This window comes from Osmerus mordax, chromosome 2, assembly GCF_038355195.1.
Source record: "Osmerus mordax isolate fOsmMor3 chromosome 2, fOsmMor3.pri, whole genome shotgun sequence".
Taxonomy (NCBI): Eukaryota; Metazoa; Chordata; class Actinopteri; order Osmeriformes; family Osmeridae; genus Osmerus; species Osmerus mordax.
The window spans coordinates 18,234,769-18,253,075 of NC_090051.1; the positions used below are offsets into that span (position 1 = coordinate 18,234,769).

Here is an 18,307-nt window from a genome sequence, read left to right on the forward strand (position 1 = left end):
TGATACCAAATAAGACACTCTGTACCCTCATGGTTTGATAGTTAAGGGTAGGGTTGAGGTTAGGTTCGAACCTACATTCTATCTTGACCTACGATGTCACATCCTTATTCTAAAGGTATTGCATCATCGGTTCAGTGACAGATTAATGCAGGCATGAGTAACAGGAGACAGAAACTAGAGGAGTGCTTCCCGAGCTCAACCATACTTGACCATGTAAGAAACCATATCATGAGTTTACTGGGATTCGGTTTAATTCCATAATCTCTATTCACATCTCTCGCATGGGTCAAGACCTACAGAATGGGACACATTGCGGTCTGATAAAGCACCCATACATGCCTGGAGTTACACTGAGAGATTGAGATTGGATGATGTTGTGGTGATATGCTGCTCAGTGAGGGGTAAAGCTGATCGCTACACACCGGCCCAGAGTAAAAGCTCATCAAAAAAAGCAAACCATCCACCGTCAGACTTTAACCTTACCTTGCCAGAGTCCGCAGGGGTCCCTCCCTGATGTCCACACGCAGAGGTCCTCTGTCTGCGGTCAACTTCAGCTGTTGACCATCCCTTCAAATATATTTGGGTAAAGGTTCCAAGCCAGGACCGGTACGTCAACATGTACGTGGTTTTACTACAAAGCGTCCTCGGGAAAGCAGCCTGTAATCCCTCTCTATCCTCCACTTAATCCTGGACGAGCAAGCAATCTCTCTCTCCCTGTCTCTCTCCCTCTCTCTCTGGGAGCACTTCACCATACAGACAGGTCCGGCTCACAAATCTTCTTAGCACTGCTTTTAGCCCCACACTCAAGTATCTGGCAGGCAGCGGATACAGCTAACAGTAGCATGGCGCACAGTGGTTAATAGTGGTGGTGGGCTCAATCCAAGAGAAAAGCAACATCTGGGTATTCAAGAGACCAGACTTCATTGAGAACGTCAAACCAGTGTGTGCGTACGCGCAATGCTGGTCATTTTAAAGTCGAAACGTAAACACTGAAATCTGTTTTAATCATGATGAGTAACTAACATGGCAACACCAAATTAATTATGGTTAATCCGTCGACATTTTAGAAGAATTAACACTCTCAACGAAGCAACATTTACTGTAAGCAACACAAGCTGTAAACCCCCCAGGTTTACGTGACTGTGGAGTTCAGGAGGTCGCCCTCACCGACAGCTCCTGGGAGATTATGGATTGGCCCAGATGTCTCTTCCTCTTCACTGTGGGAGTCGAAGGAGAACCCTCAGGGTCACTCCCCATCACACTGTTAATCCTGATCCTCCTTCCAGCAGTCACTAAGACCCTTACCACCACCACCAAACAAACATACACACTACAGTCTTTAATTCCACCACTACCAGTAATACACTTCCATGAGGTCACACACTAACACAACTCAATTCTGGAGCTTGTCCAATATAAGGCCTATTTATGACTCACAACAAACACAGGGAAGCAAGGAGAACATGTTGTAGTAAGAGCAAAAGTCAAGGAGATGTTTCTGGTCTTGGTCATTCATTTTATTTATATTTTGAAAGTGACCATTTCATCCATTTGTCAGTAAATCAACCAACACAACCCATTAATTTATCAATAATTTCTTAACTTTCAAACAGTGGTTACAGTATAAAGCAGCTGTGAGTAAAAACAACAACATAATATTCAGTGTTCAATCAAATGTGCCTGTTCATTGAGGCAAGCGCACTCTACAAGCATCTGTGAAATTCACCATGGTTTAAGACCAACACATGATGATGGACAATCTGTAAAAAACTGGAGCAGAAGACAAAAGACTGAGGCCTCAGTCTGGCTGGGTACATGTTTTCATACAGTTACAACAGACATAAGTGAACAGTTTGAGCAGGAACACAGTAACATCATCTCCTCGAAAGGTGCGGTTAACTTCAAGCTTTAGAAATCTCAAACAGCACACTGCCATGAAAGCAATATAAACACATGGATGAATTTATTTTCGGAATCCTACATTTGTACTAAAAATCAGATCATCAGTCAAATAGATAGGTAATCCCTCATCACTTCATGAATATACATTAATGCCTAAACAAGGACTGAATTGAAACAGTCACGGGACTGGACAGTCAGGATACCAGGAAGACGAAGGTGCCACAGACCAGATCAGGATCCCTCCCTCAGGGACTCTGTCTCTGGATGAACCGTGTCTCTAAACCGCTCAGGATTATCAGTCACACACTAATAACGCCTGGTGAAATGCTTGCCGTGTCAAGTTTGATCTAAGTCACTCACACACACACACACACACACACACACTCACCGCACAAAGCAACCAGCAGCACACATTCACACACACGCAATCGCACTCACACAAGCACACACACAAATTGGATGCTTGAATCAAATATCTGAAAATATCTTCAAGAATATTGCAAAACTGTTTTAAATGTGCGCAGTAGCTTGACATATATATAAATTCTTATATATATATATATAACATGAATTGGCAGCATTTATAAGCAGTCCATCTCCTCTATTGATACTTTAAGTACAGTAGTTAACACGCAGTTACAATCCACTGTCATTTAAGATGAGTGAAAAACATTGTTAGTCTATACATTAGAAAAAATAAATTCAATTCAAAAAATAAAATTGCAGCATAGTAGACACTTCCCATATGTTTCTGTTCATAAAAGTTTTAAATAGTAAACATTTTCCATTGTTTTGAGCTTTTCATGATCTATCCCTTTAAGATAACTCAACGTTCCGTCGTAACTCCCTTTAGAATGAGTCTGGCCACACCCAAATCAACATTTACATAACTATTATGTAACCAGTGATCAAGCCACTGGAGGAAATTGAACTTAATTCTAGCTTAGTCATAAATCGATGGTCCCTATGGAGGGCCAAAACAGTCGAGTTGTGACGGAGAGAGGCAGTATAGAGACAGGAGCTATCGGGTTCTTCTCAGAGGTCTCCCTGGTTCACCAAGGTAGAGCAGAAACATTCAATATCTACCATCCAACTGCCTTGTCTTGGTTCACATCTCCATGTGGTTGTGGACATAGTAAGTAGTCAGTGTACAATGTTGTGAGATCATTAGAGCTTGTACCTCCCACACAGTCTGATGCCAGGAGACCCCCCCCCCCTGGTTCCTACCCCTCATTATGTGGTCTTCTCCCGCTGTATGTGGACATAGCAAGCCTTGACAGACACATAGACACACAAGACAAGAGAACCACAATGACTTCGTAAACAAAGTACTCACACTGATCATCTGAAACCAGAGCTCGAATCCAGCTAGCTGGCGGGTCTCTGTTTTTCACTGTATTCTGTGTTGTCGTTTATTGTATCCAGTATACGTAGATATGTAATAGGTGTGCGTGTAAGGTGTGGTGTACCTGGAGTGTGGTGAACATGAGGCCCAGCTCTCCGTGCTGTAAACACGGCTCCATCAGGTCCTCAATCAGGCTCACCTCGGCCCCCAGGTTTCTGATCCTGCACAGAGGGAACGACGTCAGCGTCGCCAGACCCACATCCTCACAGCACACCACATCCACCTCGGACAGTTCCTCTGGATGATGACGATGAGGTCATACCTGGCTCTGAGCACCACGTACAGGGAGAGGGGGAGGAGGTCGTCCATGGACAACAGGAAGTTCCCATCCAGGAGGGTTTGTACTTCCTGTTTCAGCTCTCTGAAGGTTAGGTGGATCACCAGCAGCTTGTCTGATGGAGTGAATGTGGTACTACGGGGAGAGAAGAGAGGAATGTAACATAATAGGTTCTGACGGTAACGTAGCAGCAACACTGGACCAGAGTGTGTTTACCTGAGCTGCTGAAGGGTCTCCACAGCAGAGGCGAAGCAAGCGTCTCTAGTGCTGGAGAGGACCTGGGAGTGGACAGGAAAAGGGTTTGAAAAACAGGCACGAGCAAACATTACTCCCCAGGAAATGTCATATTGTAGCATTCTTCTAATCTGTATCTTACTGACAAACAAAAACTTCCCTGACACGACCCTGTGCTTTTTTCCCCCCTTCGTTCGTTTGTTTACAGTGAGTCACTGGCCGATGAGATCAGGACATGAACTTATATAAGAGGACTATGATAGAGTGCGGTGTGTATTATAGAATGAGGCCCCGAGCCCAGCAAAGCAGCTCCCAGATGTCCTGCAGTTGCTAAAGAGGATCTGACATCCGGACCAGCCGGAGCAGGGGGAGGAGGAGTGAGAGGGGGAGGAGGAGAAGGATTGAGGAGGAATATATGTGTTGGTGTGTGTTGAGGGGGGGGGGGGGGGTGAGCACTTGGGTAGCAGAGTCTCCAGCAGCAGAGACAGAAGGCAGAGGGGGACCTGTGGAACTGGAGGGTCGGATGAGGAGCGGAGAGGAGGCTGGACAAGCTGGGTGGGGCTCACCTGTTTCTGCTCCCCCAGCACAGAGACAGACACCGGCCAGAACCTCCTACAACACCATACACAATAGTCACCATGAGGGGGGGGGGGGGGTCAGGCAAGGTCTCATCAAACACAGTGTGATCCAACCAGGTGTGTGTGTGTGTGTGTCGTGACTCACTCCTGCACCCCAAGGAAGGCGAGCAGGGCCTGGTCAGACTGCTTGTTGAGGCGGATGACACAGTCCCAGTAGTCGGCCTCCTGCCTCTCCTGGTGGAGGCAGTAGAGGGTGAAGAGGGGGGGGTAGAGGCGGGGCAGAAGCACGGGCAGCAGCAGGCTGGAGCTGCTCACCACACAGCTAGAGGAGGGGGGACCCCGGGGAGAGAGGAATGGGGGGGGGGGGGGGGTCACAAGACAAGAGAGGTGTGGAATCGTATTATACTCTAGTGCAGTGGTTCTCAACCCTGGTCCTCAAGTACCTCCTGTCCTGCATGTTTGAGATGTTTCCCTGCTCCAACACACCTGATTCAAATGAATGGGTCGTTATCTAGTTACGCAGAAGCCTGCTAACGACCATTCATTTGAATCAGGTGTGTTGGAACAGGGAAATATCTCAAACATGCAGGACAGGGGGTACTTGAGGACCAGGGTTGAGAACCACTGCTCTAGACTTCTAGTAAGGTATATCTGCCTCAGTCATCATCACAGTCTCGCAGTCATTCCTTCCGCACAGTCAGGCTCTGTAGGGCAGACTCACCCCTGCTGTCCAGCCTCTGTCAGGGGGACAGGAGATCCCAGCCACCCTGGCTGGCTGGAGGCTGGGGAGGAGGAACACTCTGGGATGAAGGTTCCCTCCTCTGGGAGGTCTGGGAACAGGAACCTGGAGACACCAGGGGAGACGGGTTACCCCTGGGAGCAGTGAAGGATATCCCTGTGTATACCATCGATGAGCAGGGCAGGGCAGGGCACAGAAGAAAGCAGAGCAGCGTAGAGTCCTCTGGCCGTGTACCTGACGAGCTGGAAGATGCGTGTGAGGTAGGACCTGATCTCCTCCACGGCCTGGCGCAGCAGCCGTCGGTTGGAGCCCACCCCCACATAGGTCATCCTGTACGCAGTCACCAGGGTCTCCAGCAAGCAGCCCAGAGGGTGCAGGGGGGTCTCACACGCCTGGGGAGGGCCGGCGGAAGACAGGCGTTAATCACCGGGCCACAAAGCTGGCGTGGTACCTTGGAGAGGTGGCGTGTGAGAGGGCAGGGCAGGACCTTGGAGAGGTAGCGCCTGATGCTGTTGTAGTGGACGGTGGTGACCGGGCCGACGTGCTGAGGGATGACCTCCAGCTGCTCCAGGGTCATCCTCTGACTACGACTCAACAACTCCGGACTACACATACACACACACATACCCGTTACGTGCATCTGTGTGGAAATGTCTGAATCTGTTTTTGTGTGTGCGTGTGTGTGTGTTCTTTACCTGTTTCTGTGACCTGTGGTGAGTGTGACAGCTATTTTCTCCCAGGCCCTCTTCGGGTCCCCTTGGCCCGGTGAGTCACAGTCCAGCCTTCTCCAACACTCCTCAAACACGGACTTCCACTTCTGATCGGCAGGCACTGCCAAGCGACCCAATTTACTACACACACACACAGTTACAGATAAGCATACGCATGTAGGCACACACACACATGTGCATTAACACAATGTACACATAACCCACTGCCCGCCCACAAACACACCAGTCTGTACTTACAGCTCACAGGCCCTCTCTCTCCTCTCTGTCATGTAGAGGTTGGGCTTAGTGTACCTGCCCTCTATCTTCAGTCCCGTGGCCCACTCTCCACTGAACTGACCCTCAATATGATCCCCGTTAGGCATGGACAAGGTACCCTGAAAGGATGAGGCGCACACGTGTGTTTGGAGTGAATGAATGAAAAAGAAAGAGTAAGATAGGAAAAGTGAGAATATTCCATATAGACTAGTGTGCAATACCACAATGGTGCATTGCATCCTTCATCTACAACTTCCCCAGAATCTTCTAGTACCTTCCCATTGAGTATCCAGTCGTCGGAGAACTCTCCCTGGAATGAAGTATCGTCATCGACCACTAGGAGGCCGGTGCCCTGAGGGTGAGTCACACACACAGTCACCACACATGAGGGAGACCATTCTTCACCTCATGAAAACATCCCCTCATTGAATTCGCACTCACTGTCATCTTGTTGTTGCTGAAGGTGCCCTCGTAGTACAACCCAAACTGGGTGACCACCACAGCGCTGCCCTGGCGCTGGTCCTCCAGCCACATGCCCATGTACTTCTCACCTCTGAGACAACATATGGGAGTTTAACACCGGACTCACACATCACACAGTGTTTGAAATCATACCAAGAGTGAACCCACTGGCTAGTAAAAAAAACTAAACATGAATCTTAGCTGTAGGAAGCTACTGGGAGATTGTGTTGGTAGGGACCGGACCCGTCCTGGAGATGAGGGACCTACTTTGTGATGTCATCAAAGACACCGTAGCCGGTCCTCTTGTCCTGCAGCCATTGGCCGACGAACACGCTGGAGGAGGAGCGAGCCAGCTTGCCGCTGCTCAGCATGCCGTGGCCCTGACGCAGCGTGTCGTGGAAGGAGCCCTCGTACACCTCCCCGGAGGCATACCTAGCCAGGTACAGCACACTCCACTGTTACACCTCAAATACTCAGTCATGCACACTAGGCATTTACTAGGATTGCGTTTGACACACGCATGCAGACAGACATGTAGACAGGCATGCAGACAGGCATGCATGCAGACAGACAGAGACAGGCAGGTAGACTGACCTGTAGGTCCCAAAACCATGGATTCTGCCCTCCCTCCACTGGCCAAGGTAACGATCAGGCTTGTTCATCAGCTTGTTGGGCATCAGACAGTCTCCATAGCTACCAGCCAGGGAAAAACACACCAACGCAACAATGGATGACACTATCAGTGCTAGCACTCACAGTCCTCCTGTAGATGATTAACTAATCAATGATTAACATCTAGGAGAATGCGAGGTCCTAACCAAGAGTCAACAGTGGTGGATATCTTCTGACATTGTACTAATCTATCTCACCCATCCTCCAATCCCTTTCTAAATGTTCCTGTGTATGTTCTCCCATCTGGCCACTTCATAGTCCCCCTGAAACACGATTAGATGTCATCAGAAGAAGTAAGAAGAAGACAAAAAAATACATATTTTAGGATGGCGCGAGGGACTTCCGTGTGTGCGACCGACCTGCCGTGGGGCGTGGCAGTGAGCCAGCGCCCGCTGTAGGTGGCGTCCTTCAGACGGCCCTCCCTGGTGAAGGTGTAAGAGGCAGAGCGTGCCACGGCGGGGACGCCCCCCACCCCCACCCTGTCCCCCATCACAACCTGCTGTTCCACAGCCTGGTTCAGGGCACGCAGCCACTTTGCCTGCAGAGAAGCACACGCACGTACAGGAGAGTTAGGTAACTCAGAGTCATGTGACTTGCACATCAAGGTTAAACCTTAAAGAAGGGGTTGTCCAGACTAGTTCTAGCTCTACCTTTTCCTGAGGTGAGGTAGCTAGCAGTGTGAAACTCTCCTCTGGTGTGGTCACCTTAATGCCATACCTGGTAGAGCACAAAATACTTTAACATTACATTTACCTTATACATTTTATTAATTTAGCAGACACTTTCCTTCAAAGCTATATACAGTATAGTGCAAATAGAAAGGACACCAGAAGATCATAGGTGCAGCAGTATTTCGGTGGACAGAAAAGCTCAAAGTCAGACACACAAACTGGTAAACACAACCCACAGTAGGCCTGTACAACCAAAGACTAGAGGACTCACAGGCTGCTGGTTTCCTGGGTAACAGGCTCCACCCACAGGATGGCCAGAGGGTACACGTGGTGCGAAGAGAACTGAGGGGAGACACGAGTTAGGAATTCAAAACAACATCTACAGCAAAAACTATTACCGCTAACGTTCTCAAACATCACTATTAGTCATCATCTTGCACTTGCGCAATTTGTGCAAGGGCACATGGCCTTATACAACATAATCCTTTCTGTCACAATAGTCTGGCTGTGTAGCTATAACCTTGTGGTTTGCAACAGAAGAATAAACGTGGAATTCCACAGTTCCTTCGCAAAGACATGAAATTCGCTCAACTGCCGACAATAAATCTGTGCCTAGCTAGTGGATGGGCCTCTTGTTCCCCTTTGTAAAGGATCTGCTTGGGAGGGTTGGTAAGTGTGAACGATAGTGAAACCTGCTAATCTTAGTGAAATAACAGTCATTTCTTGGCTTTCCACTAATGTGATTATGGCCTAAAATTGGGAAGTGGCTCAAACCCACACAGCTGCTTTGACAACACATCACTTTTCAATGGTCCCCGGCACCAATCAGGTGGTGAGATCTCCTCCCACAACAATTTGGGGGAGGGTGTTCTCAAAACAAGTCATGTCTGTCAATTAGGAAAAGTTTTAAAACTGTGTCATTTCACCAAAGTTTAATCACGAGAAACAGTGCCAGTACCAGAGAGGGTTTAATGGGATTCTGTCACGAGTGACAAGTTTCGACACCAAAGGCGAATCACCGCTTATGGCAGTTTATTTGTCACGTCGGATCAAAGATATTGGCACAACGCATCAAAGGCAAGGAGAGCGCAGCAGACACACTCCAAACACAAACACACAGACAGACGGGGGAAGCAGCCGCTCGCCACGGTAACGCAGCAGACTGCAGAGCAGCCATCAAAGGGTTGGAGCAGGGACACAGATACAACAAGGTGTTCTGCTGCACAGGGGCATTCACTCCCATCACTTTCACCATTCGGGGTCTGTCTGGCCTCAAATAAACCATCAGCCTACATTCTGAAAAGGAAATCAGACAGATTAAGAACTTAGCGACTGCCTGTCGAGTGATACTGCACAACATGGCCTATTGTAAAACGGCCGAACGACAGTGAACACAGCAGCGCCGGACCAGAATTAAGTAGGATTTTAAGAATCATGGTACAGCGAGCTCGCCTTCACATATCGTGTTGGAACTCATCCTGCAGCTCCAGTTCGGGTGTTTGCTGAGTAAATACCGTGCGTCACTTACGGGAGCTTTGCGCTACTAAAACCAGCTCCGTTCTCAAACCCACACCTAGCTTCGACAAACACACCCATACCGACAACAAAGGACCACAAAGGTGGGAGGCGACAGAACACTGGGTAGACAACTGCAAAGCTGACAGCTAGGTATGGAACTGAACATGAAGTACTTACAAAGCCCTTAGAGGGGATGGTGCCCTGATAGAACAAGAGACAAACACAACATGCAGCTCAGTCACAACAAAATATCTCAGGAAGAATGGCCCTACAATGTTATTTCCAGTCAGCTTTTTACTGCCGTGTCTCAGCGCTGCAGGCAAGCTCGCCCCTGCACGCCCCCGGCCACTCCTGAGGGCCTCACCTGCGCGTGGACTAGGGCGTCGTTGAAGAGGATGAACCAGTTGACGGAGAACCTGCCGGCGTTCTGCAGGGTCAGGGACTTGTTGCTGGTCTCACACAACAGGCGACGTCGGGGCAGGCGGAGAGAGTCCTGTGAGGGGGAGGAGGACCGGAGACAGAACAACACAACATCCACCTTTACTCCATGAGCCAGACAAGGCTTCGGTCAGCATGAGGGGGAGACAACACACACCGTTTGGGGGGGGGGGAAAGCCAGTCCTAAGCCTAGGGCCCTTTGAATCACTTTGAAGTCACCTTGACAACCAGTACGTTATTGTAATGAGCCATGGTAATGAAGCCATGAGTGGGAGGAGTTGATACCACTCACCGTGGTCCTTCCTGAGAAGGTCTTCCAGAAGAGGCAGGTGTTCTCGGCCTCCTTCCTCTTCCTCCGCAGGCTGTTGGACAGGTCCTCGTACCCGGAGCAGCCCTCCTGGAGGCGCTGGTAGGCTTCCGTGTTCTGCTCCCCCGCGCAAACACAGCATGAGTCATCGCTGCTTCTCACCACGTAGGAGAGGTACTTCACTAACATAACCGTCGTCTCCCATGACTGATCATTTATTTCATATAATAACAATAATTATATACTTCGGGCAATGTGTATGTGCTGAGTTCATAATTTGAAAGCAATTAAAAGATGTCATCGTCAAGCAAATTAAAAACAGCTCCCATGCAGTCATCAGAGACACGAGGCAGGCCTGGGGGGGGGGGGGGGGGGGGGGCTCGGAGCACGCACCACGTCGAAGCAGGTGGCCAGCTTGAGCAGCAGCCTGCTGTACTGGTGGAGCTGCTCCAGAGGCATGTAGCACAGAGACACCAGCAGATCCCCCAGCAGGACCTTCTCTGGGCTGTCTGACAGCTGCCTCAGCAACTCCAGCTTCTTACCGAAACACTCCCTGGGAGCAGGAACAGGAAGGAGAAGGGAGGAGCAGCAGACAGGAGTGAGATGGCAAATGAGGGCTTTCGTGACGGGAGACCATTCGTCTGAATAGACTGGGTTAAAGTGGAAGAACACCACGTCTTACACAGAGAGCTTCGTGATGGCCTGGAAGCCTCCCATCACCTGGAAGTTGCCAACTGAACCACAGTATCTGGAGAGGGAGGGGGCAGGGAGAGGGGACAGAGGAAGAGGGAGGAAAGGAGAGAGGAAGTTCTCCAGTTTTAGACAAAAGATCACTTTAGACTGGCCATAGAAGAGGCTGTGAGAGAGATTTGCTGTGTGCTTGGTTGTGCTACTTTAGTCCTCATCGGTAGCAGGTGTGTACTCACTCTTTGTAAGTATTCAGGAAGAGCGCAGAGTGCTGGAGGAGGAGCAGGCCTGTGATGTCACGGTTCTGGGCGTGACGCAGGAAGGAAGTGAGGGACACAGAGTGCTGTCCTGTCAGCTGACACAGGCGACTGAAACTGTCCCCCAGAGTCTGGAAGAGCTGGCTGCACGGGCCCAAGGTCGAGCACACTGCAGGGCCAAGGCAGAAGAGGAACATAACCATCTCTGGAGGAGGGGATCCCTCACTGAATAGCTCCTCATGAGGTCTCTTCCTATCTGACAGATATCCACGTCTTATTTGAGCCCTTGTGAAGCCCTTGCTGTGACATTGTTTCTAAAAAGGGCTACACAAATAGAACGCCCCTTTGATTTGATAAACTACCGTTTGGAGTGCGACGATGACGACACTGTGAAGAACCTCTCCTCATCTCACCTCTTTTGAGCAGCGGACAGAGCACGCGTTTGTGGACGTCGGCGAGCATGCAGTAGGACTTCCTCTCCGAGGCGGCCAGCTCGTGGATGCCGCCGATGAACCCCATCACATTGTGGTCCGCCAGCGCCGCGCAGCTCTGCCCGCCGCAGCCCACGCTGCTCACGTAGCCCATCTGCAGCGCCAGCAAGCACGTTACACAGCCAGGCCGTCTCTGTGGCACCAAACACAGGCATCTGCCTGGGCATCACGTCCTCAACGCGGCCCACCGATCGGGTACTCACGTCCATGCAGAAGGGCAGCAGGATCGGTCTGACTGTGTGCATCTCTCCTCTGGCGGACGACCTCTCCCGTGACCTGGGAGGTGACCCCTGCGCTGACCTCGGGGAGTCCCGCTGTCCGCCGTAGCAGAGCACGGGCTGGATGCAGTCGCCGTCCGCCAGGAACAGGGAGTGGCTCTGACCCGCCGCCACATCCCACACACGGATCCCCTCTGAGATCTACGGTGGCCCGCAGGAGACACACAGAGCTGGTCAGTCATGCACACGTACTGTACACACAGTTGCCAGGGTAGAGGAATACACGTGTGATAACACAGTGGGGTACGGTACCTTGGCCTGTTGAGGGCGAGTGGTAGGACTCATCATGTGTCCTAGCTGGCCACTCATGTTGCTGCCCCAGCTGAAGACCTATGAGAAACGACGTTTTATAAAATACAGCAGCCCCATTAAATCCGATGCCTCTGCCTTCAGAACTAAATCGATTTGGTCAGATGTAGGAGTAGGAACGAAATAACGCGTCCAATAATGTACGTGTGAGAGCACCATGTGTGTTTGTATGTGTGTGTGTGTGTGGTACCTGGCATTTTGCAGTGATGGCCACAGAATGATATGTCCCTGCGGCCACCCTGACAACCTCCTCTTCGTTCAGAGTCTTTATACACAGGGGCTGGAGCCTGGAAAGACGTGGGCATATTTCAGTCTGAGCAACTATTCACATGTATGGGCCGTATATGTGCGTGTGTTGGTCCGACCTGGGCATGTGGTCTCCGTGGCCCAGCTGACCCTCCTGGCCCCTGCCCCAGCTCCACACCTCGTTGGCCAGGGAGGGCAGCTGCTCTTCAGCCTTGTCCACTCCAGGCGCCGGCCCGTTCCCCCTGCCCCTTCGGCACTTCCCTCTGGGCAGAACTGGCGATGCTGCCCAGAGGGTCGGACAGTTGAGAAACAGTTGAGAAATTTGAGAAGTGTCCATTTAGACATTTAAATTTAAATTTGAGGAAGAAAGAGTCTTTAATACATCCGATCTATGGAATGAAACACAAGAAGTGGTCTAGGACATGAACTGAAAGTGCAGAAATGCATAAAAAAAAAACGAAGAAGTTTCTAACTAGATAAGACCACATAGGGCTATTTGAAACCTTAAAATACATTAATGAAGTTCCGTATAGGAGACCAATAGATAAACGTTTAACTGAATACCATGAGAGAATGCTCCTGGGAGAGATCTCCTCCTATTGGCTGCTGTAGCATCCTCCAGCAGTATGTCAGCCAGACTGGCGCTCTTCTTGCCCTGAAAGCTCTCCTCCACACACCGACGCCCACCTTGAGCCTTGTTCCTGCCCTGCCACCCCCCAGACACACTCCCTGGACCCTGGGCAGATCCATACAGGCTGGAGGGGGTCCTTACAGGAGAGGGCTCCTCATAACTTGAAGAAAGGCGTCCATCAAAGAGGGCCTCTCCAGTAGTGCTGTCAGTCAGCTCAGCCAATAAGGGATCGGAGAGTCTACTACAGAAGCCTTTGAGCTCGTAATTATCAGAAAAGAGTTTGGTTCTCTGAGGAGGGGAATCTGTGGCGTCTGTCTGAGCTCCAGGGCTGCCATCTTCCTGTGGAGGGGGCTCTGGTGTGGAATCTCTGTTAGACTCTGTGGAAGGGGACTGAGAGGCCTCTTCAAGAAGGTATGGCGAAACAGACAACGAGAACTGAGCAGAGTCTGAGTCAGAGTCAGAGTCGGGGCAACCTAAATGTGTATTTCGAACCAAAGCCTGTACTCGGCCCTGGGCTTGGCCTGGGACTGATTCAGGGTATTGGCTGTCGCTATGAGGGAGACGGCAGGCCGCAAGTCTCTCTTTTGGGGTCGACTGTCTTGACCACCGGCCTGATTCCAGTTCCACCCCCAGCGGGCAGTAGTGGCTGTCAGAGATGATGCTGTGGTCCTCATAGTCAGTATGGGAGTTTAGCAGCTGCTTACACTGTCCACACTTGTCCGAGGTCTTCTGGGTAACGTAGTCCTGGGAAGGTAGACTTCTAACCAGGGCCAGGCTGTGGAACGCCCCACAGGCCAGCTGTATCACATGCCTCCCTGACAGGTGCTCCACCTTCTGGGGCCTCAAGACAGGGAAGGTCTTGGAGACAAGACCCAGCTGGCAGCCACTTCCCCAAGCCCACACCTCACGCTGAACAGACAGCGCCAGAGTGTGCTGCTCTCCACAGGACAGCTCCGTTACTCTGACCACCTGAGGCGGGACGCTGTCCGAGTCCAGCACGCTGACGAGGGTCGGCTCTGGAAGCAGGCCCCTCTCCGACACGCCACACTGGCCATAATTATTCTCCCCCCACATGTAGACCGCCCCTTCCTCTGTGACTGCCCCACTATGGAAGCTCCCGGCAGCCACCGACACGACCCACTGGCCTGTCAGGGTGTCCTCGTGTAGGGGTGCTGCTGGGGGGACCCTCAGCCCCTGCCTCCAGGACAGGTCACCCCAGCTGTACACCAGCCCACCTGGGGAAGAGGAGGAGACGAGCAGATAGCATATAAGCTTACTGTAACATGATTGATATGTGGGTCACCCCCCCAGCCCCCCCCCCCCCCCCCCCCCCCCCCACAGAATGGCAGACTCACCCTCGGCCAACAGAAGTCCATGACAGGCCCCCAGGGAAACCTGCAGGACAGGGCGAGACAGGAGCGGACACTCTGGGCTTACATTCCCACTGCAGCCTCTCCAGAGGTGGAGCAAGCCTCTCTCTCCAGGGGACCTTTCCTCCTCAATTCTGAGGAAAGTACAGCAGACATATCACAGCCCAGTACAGACTGATTACAATGACAACTCAATTATAAATAACCCGTATTCACTTTACAAGCACACATACAAGCACATGTGAACAGATACAATGCCAAATGGATATTTATTTGGCTATGTACCTTTTATTTTCGTCCAGCATTACATCCTCTCCTTTTCACAGGTCACAGATTTGATAATAGCACGTTACTGCAACGATTGGAATAAGACAGTTATATAACGTCAGCTAAACTGAATGGACCACATTATACTGTTTACAGTTAGCTAGCTAGCAGGCAAAACTTACCAAACAATTTCTTCGCGTTAGTGTCGTCTGTATTTTGGACTAGTACCTCATATTTGGTATTAGCTACATATCTTACTGTCACTCGTCCAAAATCAGCAGACAAAAATCTGTGCTGTATTGTGAAGATAACTTTCTTTCACAACTTGTCAAGTATTTTTTTTTGTAGACACAGGGACCTGCCTTTGTACGGTGTCCGTAGAGGGTCGAAAAGCGTCGGCGACCGCAAGTTACTTTGCCTTGCGCTGTGGAATTTCTACACGTCATTAAAGTCCCACGTTGCTATTTGCGGTGTCCATGCCTGGTCAATGCATGTACACTGATTTTTTTTTAACTGGGAATTGAATTTGGAGGTTAGATTATTTGCTCAGTCGATTTTGAAACTGATGTTTCCCCCAAATAATGTGGGTTGTGTTTTGTCACTGGGAATCATCAGCAACATGAATCAAACAACATCCAATATGATTTTTTACTGGTAAATGGTGTATCACAGTCGGTTCTTGTTTAAAGGTCTACTCTATAACATGTCATGTTTGCATGTCTATCCAGCACATCTGAGGCCTCTGTCTGCCTCATCATCTGGGTTTACCACCGACATGCAACATGCTCCACATACAATACATATTTTACATACCATATACTCCGGAACAAGGGTTTCACTCCTAATGCATGGCATTTAGACACGTTGAAGCATCGTAACCTACCCAACAATGAGCTGACATGTCATATCTACATCATTAACCACAAGCGTTATAAAATATCATCTTATTTGATAACAGGCCTATCTGTGCAGAATTAAGGGAAAATTCCCTTACTTACATGCCTCCACTTGGCAGATCGAATCCTACCTTTAACATTTACTTTCACGTAAGTCCCACCTTAACAAAGTTAAATAATTAGTCACAGAAACGCTTTCTTTCCCTCCCTCGTCAAGAAAACGGAATGCTGCCCTCTGCTGGAGGGTAAGCGTTTCAGGCACGTCAACATCAGGAAGGAGCTCATTAACTTCTCAGGTTTTTGTCTTGCCAGACAAGTCAATTGGCTGGCTGTACTGTGCAAATAAACTCTAGCTTTGCAGAGAAACCCTTTAAGCTTTTCTGGTCTGTTTCCTTTATTGGGAAGAAGCTGTAAAAAGCATGTGTGTTTCATGAAGTACAATGAGATAGTATTTGGTTCATCTGCATCCAATTGAATCCTATTTCAAACAAGTGATAGGCTGGGATACCAACTCAGATCTCCTTGTAGACAACAGGGGCCTGCTGTGCTGTGTGGAATTACAGTCAACAACAAAAAAAGGGTTATAAAATATAGGAATAGTAAAATCTCTTGGTTTTGTGGAGGGAAACCACAGCTTATAAAATGTGCCAGGCTGGGATTGGCAGGTATACCCTATCTCCACAGGGCTCTGGGGCACAGCCCAGCTTCTCACACGCACACCATCTCCCCATATCCCCTCATATGCCCGTGTTCGTGATCCCGGCTTGTTTGCGCTTTTAGTGTTTTCTATATAAAACGACTCTGGCTTCGCCCTGTAGAGTTTGGCCCGGCGTTTAAGTATGTTTGGTCATAAACACAAACACGAAATGGGGAGAGAAATGACTGGCTCCACTTTTCAACATGTCAGGTCTGTCACTGTGGCTAGATTCCCCAGGCTACTTGGTTCCCACACGGGTGAGTTCTTGGTCACTTACAAATGCCATGTGGCTTCTGTTAGGTTGGGCTGTCTGTCTAGAACTATGGGCTCTGGGTGCTCATACTGCAAAAAGTGTTGTAGAGGGGATTTGGTGATCAAATCCATGTAAATACAATTAGGGATTCATCTCAGACTTTTCTTCAAATCCTATAATCTTATTCAAATTGTTTCTTTACATATGTCAGTAAAGAGAAAAGAGGATTGTATATTTTACTGTATAAGTGATCTACAGACACATCACTTAAGAATTACTGGAATGTTCCACACCCATGGTTCCATGTGGTTTTAATTCCTGTCATAGGCCTACTTAGATTTCTCATTCTATGAATACATTAAAACCTTCAGTGGCCTTTTGCTCCAGCGGTTTAAAACATTTCCAAGGAATTGTTTTAGAGGCGTTGGGTTTAACAGGTTTCTCTCATGACAGCTAAGAAAGGTTTATGACAGGGCTGTTCTCTGTGGGGTTACATGTTGTACAGCGTAAGATATACAACTCAGTGAGCAGTAAACAGTGAGCTTTGATCTGTGAAATTTTCATTTGTCTTTTAGAAAATGTCTGGACTGATGCAGGTATTCCGTGATGACATGTCTGTACTGCCTGCCAACTAAAACACAGGGTTGGGTAGCTGCACATCCATTTGATCCCTCATGTGATGTCATCCTGGAAGAACTAGGACAGATCGTATAGAGTACTGAAATCCTCAGAGATCTTCCATCATTCTATGTTCACAGGAAACAGCTGCAGAAGGAGAAAGAGAGAGAGGGGGTAGGTGGGGGTTGAGGGAATTGTGATTGGGGGAGGGGAACTACGAGAGGAAGAGATGGAGAGATGGGGGAATGCAGGGGAGGAGAAGAGGTGAAAGGGGGGGGAGGAGAAACCAGGACCCATCATGGTCCCATGGTAATGGAACAGTGATCAAAGCCTGAGATTGTCAGCCTGGTCTTGAGTGATGGGAAGAGGAAAGAGTGCTTGTGTTTGTGTGTGCAATGCATGTGTGTGAATGTATGCGTGTGACTGAGTGGAAATTCTGGGGCCACGGCTGTGAGGAAAGAGGAAAAAAAAGAGAGAAAGGGAGGGGGGGGGGGGGTGTAGGCTTCAGTTTGCAGGGGCCAAACAGGTGGTGACGTCTGACGAAGGATTAATTGCTTTAACATGTGTGCGAGGTGGGGTGTAGGTTAAAGGCAGGGGTAAGGACCAGGGCAGGGGGGGGATAAGACAGAGGGAATCTCTCTCTTCCTGAAAGAATCTGACAGCCGTGTCGCTGGCCTGCTCATGCAGCACACACACACACACGCTTGGCTGATAAAATGAGGAACAGGTGCAAAGATGAAAGGGGGAGTCTAGAGAGGCCCACGAATGCGATCCTTCAACCCTTCCTCTCCCTCTCTCATTCGGACACACAGTTGTGTGTGATGCAACGGCGCGTTCACCTTTTTCAAAGCTCAGATCATGGTGCCACAGGAACAACCAGAGGTTGTCTGAACGAGACATCTAATTGAGTCTCTGACACAACAGCCCCCGAATGTGACCATAGTAAAACAGATACCTTGCATGTTTAGATTCTGGCATCGACACTGACCATGTTAGATGTTTGGCCATATGCGCTAAAAGAACGTGTTGACATTCAAATCATGTTGAATCTGTTAGTCTCTCACACCATTGTGGCCAGTGTTGTTTCTCAGAGTAGACATGGTCAGAGTCATTCTACA

At 49.5% G+C, this 18,307-nt stretch overlaps 1 protein-coding gene across 3 annotated transcripts; it reads right to left on the reverse strand.

The window, feature by feature from the left end:
- Window positions 1-1,504: 1,504 nt before the first annotated feature.
- als2a (alsin Rho guanine nucleotide exchange factor ALS2 a) lies at window positions 1,505-15,058 on the reverse strand. Of its 3 annotated transcripts, XM_067255103.1 has the most exons (34): window positions 14,908-15,058; window positions 14,744-14,810; window positions 14,444-14,592; window positions 13,022-14,323; window positions 12,577-12,739; window positions 12,402-12,498; window positions 12,155-12,232; window positions 11,828-12,043; window positions 11,547-11,718; window positions 11,116-11,302; window positions 10,872-10,937; window positions 10,583-10,742; window positions 10,175-10,306; window positions 9,809-9,937; window positions 9,622-9,645; window positions 8,198-8,268; window positions 7,906-7,972; window positions 7,615-7,793; window positions 7,453-7,518; window positions 7,178-7,276; window positions 6,851-7,015; window positions 6,563-6,674; window positions 6,396-6,473; window positions 6,104-6,240; window positions 5,831-5,986; window positions 5,623-5,740; window positions 5,370-5,527; window positions 5,118-5,240; window positions 4,542-4,718; window positions 4,385-4,430; window positions 3,801-3,862; window positions 3,570-3,719; window positions 3,372-3,468; window positions 1,505-3,174 (listed from the first exon to the last, which is right to left on the reverse strand). In XM_067255103.1, exons 2-34 carry the CDS (start codon window positions 14,761-14,763, stop codon window positions 3,136-3,138), a joined length of 4,995 nt encoding a protein of 1,664 aa, XP_067111204.1. In that variant the 5' UTR covers window positions 14,764-14,810; window positions 14,908-15,058; the 3' UTR covers window positions 1,505-3,135. The 3 variants fall into 3 exon arrangements, 2 of the variants coding, with proteins under 2 accessions (XP_067111204.1, XP_067111205.1); XM_067255104.1 differs by lacking the exon at window positions 9,622-9,645; XR_010878861.1 differs by lacking the exons at window positions 1,505-3,174; window positions 3,372-3,468; window positions 3,570-3,719; ... (2 more) ...; window positions 4,542-4,718; window positions 5,623-5,740.
- Between the last annotated feature and the right edge of the window lie 3,249 nt (window positions 15,059-18,307).